This window comes from Pipistrellus kuhlii, unplaced genomic scaffold (assembly GCF_014108245.1).
Source record: "Pipistrellus kuhlii isolate mPipKuh1 unplaced genomic scaffold, mPipKuh1.p scaffold_m20_p_171, whole genome shotgun sequence".
Classification (NCBI taxonomy): domain Eukaryota; kingdom Metazoa; phylum Chordata; class Mammalia; order Chiroptera; family Vespertilionidae; genus Pipistrellus; species Pipistrellus kuhlii.
The window spans coordinates 95,145-101,923 of NW_023425484.1; the positions used below are offsets into that span (position 1 = coordinate 95,145).

The window sequence follows — 6,779 nt, forward strand, 5'->3', positions numbered from 1 at the left end:
TTTGGCTCAATGGATAGAGCGTCGGCTTGGGGACTGAAGGGTCTCGGGTTCGATTCTGGTCCAGGGCATGTACCTTGGTTGCGGGCATATCCCCAGTAGGGGGTGTGCAAGAGGCAGCTGATCGATGACTCTCTCTCATCCATGTTTCTAACTCTCTATCTCTCTCCATTCCTCTCTGTACAAAATCAATAAAATATATTTAAAAATGTATCACTAAAAAAAGAAAAAACAAAAAAACAAAACAAAAAAAAACTATGGTAGTTATGTTATTGAGCTGTTGGTTTGTGGGGAGGGTTTCTCAACACACTGTAAAATGATGGGTTGTCCTAACTGGTTTGGCTTAGTGAATAATGCGTTAGCCTTTTGGCTGAAGGGTCCCAGGTTCAATTCTGGTCAAGGGCATGTATCTTGGTTGTGGGCACATACCCAGTAGTGAGTGTGCAGGAGGCAGCTGATTGATGCTTCTCTCTCTCTCTCCCTCTCTTTTTTTAAAACACTTATTTTTATTTATTTTATTTTATTTTATTTATTTTGTACAGAGAGGAAGGGAGAGAGATAGAGTTAGAAACATCGATGAGAGAGAGTCATCGATCAGCTGCCTCTTGCACACCCCCCACTGGGGATATGCCCGCAACCAAGGTACATGCCCTTGACCGGAATCGAACCCGGGACCTTTCAGTCCCCAAGCCGACGCTCTATCCATTGAGCCAAACCGGTCCTGGTTGATGTTTCTTTCTCATCAATGTTTCTAACTCTCTATCCCACATGTGTCAAACACAAGGCCCGCGGGCCAAATCCGTCCCGCCAGGCCTTGCAATGTGGCCCGCACCTCGCTGTCATCACTGCACTCCGCTGCGTTTCCATCACAATGACAGTTTATGACTGTTCAGTAAACCATTCGGCCCGCGATTTAGGCTGGATTTTAGATTTTGGCCCCTTCTCTGATTGAGTTCGACACCCCTACTCTATCCCCTCTCCTTTCCTCTCTGTAAAAAAAAAAAAAAAAAAAAAAAAAAAAAATCAATAAAAAATACTTTAAAAAATGATGTATGGGTTGTACTACACAAGGAGCTCTTCTCTAACTTCTTGTGTGACCACAGACTATTGTATGTTTTTGCAATAAACAAAAATTTTATGTTTATTATATCTTTAACTACCCCGTGGCTTAAAACGGATGTAATATCATTATAGTTTATTCAGGGCTACTCAGGCTGTAAAGAAATATGAAAAACACAAGACACCTGATTTGAAAAGAAACTAGTGTTATGATTTCTGAGATTGTGAACAAAGGGAAACATGTTGAACTTGGATAAATGTAATATCCTTACAGTTATAAATGCTGAGTACCTATATATATATAAAAGGCTAATGTGCAAAGTGTCCCCTCAGGAGTTCTATTGCTCACTATGATGTGTGCTGACCACCAGGAGGCGGTGTGGAATGAAGGAAGGGTGCGGCCAGTGGCCGTCAGCTGTCAGCCAGGGAAGGCAGACCCTGTCTGTCAGCTGGAAGGCCCTGACTGATCCTGACCTCTGGCCAGGTCTAGGGACTCTACAGATGCACGGGGCCTCTAGTATAATTCTAATAACACTGGCTGAACTAGTGTACAGCTGTTTTCACATCACCTATCTAAGGAACTAGATAAAGGAATTCACTGTATAGTATAACAAAAGTTCTTGGCACTTAAATACTTCAAATGAATGAATTATTTTTAGTGAGGGAACATATCTTAACTCATCTTCATAGAATATAGAGGTCAGAGTGATGTTAAAAATATTTAAGTCTTTAGAGTACAAGCATATAATTGAAGAGCTTGTTAAGAGGGATCTTTCCTGTGAACTCGCTGGTGGATGTGGAGGTTGGAGCTCTGGCTGAAGCCCTTCCCACACTTGCTGCACTCATAGGGCTTTTCTCCAGTATGTACTCTCTGGTGGATGAGGAGTTTAGAGCTCTGGCTAAACCCTTTCCCACACTTGCCGCAGTGATAGGGCTTTTCCCCAGTGTGAACTCTGAGATGGATGCGGAGATCTGAGCTCTGGCTGAAGCCCTTCCCACACTCATAGCACTGGTAAGGCTTCTCTCCTGTGTGTATGCACCGGTGAATGTGAAGGTTCGAACTCTGACTAAAGCCCTTGCCACACTCTCCACATTTGTAGGGCCTCTCTCCTGTGTGGACTCGCTGGTGGATGTGCAGGTTAGAGCGCTGACTGAAGCTCATTCCACACTCCCCGCACTCATAGGGCTTCTCACCAGTGTGCACTCGCTGGTGGATATGCAATTTGGAGCTCTGACTAAAGCCCTTCCCACACTTGTCACATTTATAAGGTTTCTCGCCTGTATGGACTGCATGATGAATAAGCAGACTTGAACTCCTTGTGAAGCCCTTCCCACACTTGTCACACTTGTAAGGTTTCTCATCTGTGTGGATGGCTTGATGGATGAGGAGACTTGAGCTCCTTGCGAAACCCTTCCCACAATGCTCACATTTGTAGGGCTTTTCTTTTGTGTGGTCTTTCTGATGAAGTAGTAGTTCTGAGCTCTCATGGAAGTCCTTACCACACCTACTGCATTGGTATTGTTTCTCTGCATTGTGTATTTTCTCACATGAGTGACTATATGAGCTGGTATTATGTATTTTGCCAGAGTCATAATGATTACAGAGATGGTTCTTTGTAGGAGCTCTCTGATGACTGACCACTCGTGATTTCCAACCATAAATGTTATTACAGTTACAGTCAAAGGGATCCAAGGATTCTTTCAATTGGCTCTTCTGGCAAATAGCTTCACTACCTAACAATGGTGAGACCAGTTCTATTACATCAGACACAAGTTTAATATGAAGGGTCTCTGAACAATGGTCTATGGGAGGACTTTTCCCTCCTAATACTTTTCTCTCAGTACTTTCTTCTGTTACAAACAGACTTTTTGTCTTCTGAGGGTCCTGGGGCTCATTGTCACAAAATGTCACTGAGGAGTCCTGTTTGGCCATTTGGCCCGGAACTTTCAAAGACAAATATTCTTCACTTTCCATGGCACTTAAATACTTCTTGACATCACCACTTTGAAGGGTCACGTCACTGCTCTTGTTTCTGGAAATGTGAGAAGATGCTTCTCCCAGATCTAGTTCTGGGTTCCTATACATTTCTCCTTGAAGATTCACAGTGTAATCCTTACTCCCAGTTATGGTACTGGCAATCTCTTCCAAAATTAGCCAGCAGAAAAGCTCTTCATGTAATAGATCCCCAGGTCCTTTCTCTTAAAGATTCTCCACAGAATTTTCATTCAGGTCTCCTAAGGAACAAAGAAAATTTAGTGATATAAACAAACTGGATAGATTTTAAGATTTCAGAAGTGAAGTGTCTAAGTCCTGAAGCCTTAATAACTGGGAAATAGTTCAGTCTTGTCCTTATAGTCATGTACTTTGGATTGTCAGAGAAAATACTTTTGTACATAAAATATAAATCTTGTCTTTTTTATGCATAGCCAATAAAAGTATTCCTCTCCTGCCTTATCTGGTTTGGCTCAGTGGAAAGAGCGTCAGCCTGTGTACTGCAGGGTCCCAGGTTTGATTCAAGTCAAGGGCACATACCCAGTTGTGGGCTCGAATTTCAGTAGGGGGCGTGCAGGAGGCAACCTACCAATGATTCTCTCTTATCAATGATGTTTCTAGCTCTCTCTCTCTCTCCCTTCCTCTCTGAAATCAATAAAATAAAAATATATATATGTATAAAAAAAGATATTCCTCCCCTAACTCTGCAGAAGGCTATGAATCCTACATCCTTGCCACAAATTACATTTTGGTTCACTTTACTTCATTTTATTTTAGGTAAATTTGCATTGAATTGGTAATCCACTTTAATAGATGCTGGGAAGGATACAAGAAAGTAAATAAGCTAGAGCCTACTGGGGAGAAAGATAAATATATCAATAATGATAGCACCATATCAATTATTTTTTTTCTCTTTTAAAATATTTTATGCATATAAGAATAATACATATGTGTATTTCCTACAAATGGTAGATACTGTCTCATATATTTTTAAACTTTAAAAAAATATATATTTTATTGATTTTTCACACAGAGGAAGAGAGAGGGATAGAGAGTTAGAAACATCGATGAGAGAGAATCACCGACAAGCTGCCTCTTGCACACCCCCTGCTGGGGATGTGCCTGCAGCCAAGGTACATGCCCTTGACCGGAATCGAACCCGGGACCTTTCAGTCCGCAGGCCAACGCTCTATCCACTGAGCCAAACCAAACTGGTGCTGGCTATTTTTAAACTTTTTTTTTTTTTTTAAATATATTTTTTATTGATTTTGTACAGAGAGGAAGGGAGAGAGATAGAGAGTTAGAAACATCCATGAGAGAGAGTCATCGATCAGCTGCCTCATGCACACCCCCTACTGGGAATGTGCCCGCAACCAAGGTACATGCCCTTGACTGGAATGAAACCCGGACCTTTCAGTCCCCAAGCCGACGCTCTATCCATTGAGCCAAACCGGTTTTGGCTATTTTTAAACTTTTTAAACATAGCTTGTCTTGGGCCTCTTTCTTTTTTTATTTATTTTATTTTTTTAAATTAAATTATTATCTGTGTACATATCTTACCATTGTCCACCCCCTCCCATACTTACCTTCCTTCCCCAGAGTTTTGTGTCCATTGGTTGTACTTATATGCATGTATACAAGTCCTTCGGTTGATCACCATATCAATTATAAAATGCACCCTGGAGAGGAAAGCAGGAGTTAGAACAAAGGGGTTGGTGTGTACTACCAAGGATTTAGGGCTAAAACCTTTAAAGATTTATAGCTATTAAAGGATTTCAATTGGGAATGAAAGATTGACTTGTTCATCAGAAATGAGCAAGACTTGCCAAAACCGGTTTGGCTCAGTGGTAAAGTGTCGGTCTGCAGACTGAAAGGTCCCAGGTTCGATTCTGGTCAAGGGCATGTACCTGGGTTGCGGGCACATCCCCGGTAGGGGCTGTGCAAGAGGCAGCTGGTCAATGTTTTTCTCTCATCGATGTTTCTAGCTCTCTATCTCTCTCCCTTCCTCTATGTAAAAAAATCAATAAAATATGTTAAAAGAAAAAAAAAAAAAAGAAATGAGCAAGACTTTAGGTAGAGAGACAATTGATATAGAAAATTAGAAATGGTAAAGATGATAGTTATGGAAAGAGTGAGAGGGACATTCTAAATCATATGATGACTAACTAGAAGGGAAAGGAGGCACCAAGCATGATCCCCAAGTTCCTTGCTTGAGTGAACAGGTTTAGGGGTACTATGTAATAAGATAGGGGATGCAAAAGGGAAGGCTGGAGTGAAGAAGGACAGAGGACAAGCTTTACATCTAATGTTTAATTTGTGGTGCTGGTGGAATCTTCTTACTGTTCAGTAAACAGTGAGATATATGGGTCTGGAACTTCTGAGGGAGAATTGTGCTAAAAATACAAATTTTTAGACTTAGTAGTATATATGTTGATTAAAACAATTAGAGTGAAAATCCTAATATTAAAATGAAATAACAAAAATCTATAAAAGCCTTAAAAAAAAAAGTAAGAGTTGTCATCACCAGAATAAAAATGTTTCTTCCAAGATGAAAAAGTGGTGAATTAGGAATAATGGAGAAAATAGAAAACTAGAAACTAGAAAAAAAAAATTGAACAGTTCAAGCCATGTATAGGAGATGATTTCTGAAGGAATAAGAGATCTTCTCAAGAAGTCCTAGAAATTCAAATAATTCAAATTTCAAAGTCAGAATCAGCGAGAGGTTTATCCTGGCAATTCAGGTTTTTTGTTTTGTTTTGTTTCTATGCCAGTCAGTGTCAAAAGCTCTGCTTCCTAGGCAGGAAATTCAGGTTTTTAAATTCCTGTTAAGACATTTCTGATGGTTAGACTAATTGTTGCTATTTTCACCACCATACTCCCAACCATCCTTTCCCAACAAAAAATGAAATGTTGGATAGCTACCAGATGTAGCCCCAAACAAAGTCTTAAGAACAAATAAATGATCTGTTAAACAAAGACTGCTAATAGTATTAGTTGGGCTGAGAAGAGAAGAAGTGGAGGTAATGCTGAACCTGTACAATGGCAGGGCTGATTAAGGTACAAAAAGAAGCAATTGACTCCAGGACAAAGCCTCAAGGTAACCCCTGAAGAGGGATTTCTGACAAGGGAGATATCTCAGAGCTGCAGATCAGAGCATGGCATGCCTCAGATAACTTACTTGTCTGAAAAGGCACCCTCAAAAAGAGTCTATACCACTCACCATCTGGATTCTGATATCCATTCCAAGCCCAGCTAGAAGAGCTGTTCCTTGTTAGTAGAGCCTGCATACACCAAAGAGGTTGGGATCAGCTGAGGATGTAGACTCTAGTATCGTACTATGCACAAAAAAAACTTTGTGGGGGAAAATGGGACAATAAAAAATGTAAGCAGCCGAAATCGGTTTGGCTCAGTGGATAGAACATCAGCCTGCGGACTGGAAGGTCCCAGGTTCTTGGTTGCAGGCACATCCCCAGGAGGGTGTGTGCAAGAGGCAGCTGATCGATGACTCTCTCTCATCGATGTTTCTAACTATTCCTCTCTTTTCCTCTCTGTAAAAAATCAATAAAACATATTAAAAAAAAAAAAAAAAAGAAACTGTGCCAAGACCGGTTTGGCTCAATGGACAGAGCGTCGGCTTGGGGACTGAAAGGTCCCGGGTTCGATTCCGGTCAAGGGCATGTACCTTGGTTGCGGGCATATCCCCAGTAGGGGGTGTGCAAGAGGCAGCTGA

At 41.1% G+C, this 6,779-nt stretch overlaps 1 protein-coding gene across 1 annotated transcript; it reads right to left on the bottom strand.

Annotated features, from left to right (window-relative positions):
* Positions 1 to 1,179: 1,179 nt before the first annotated feature.
* On the bottom strand, positions 1,180 to 3,256 carry ZNF239 (zinc finger protein 239; the record flags this gene model as incomplete). Its single annotated transcript, XM_036441583.2, has 1 exon — positions 1,180 to 3,256. A coding segment is annotated over one exon (1,440 nt), but the record flags the coding sequence as incomplete, so codon positions are not given.
* Positions 3,257 to 6,779: the final 3,523 nt, after the last annotated feature.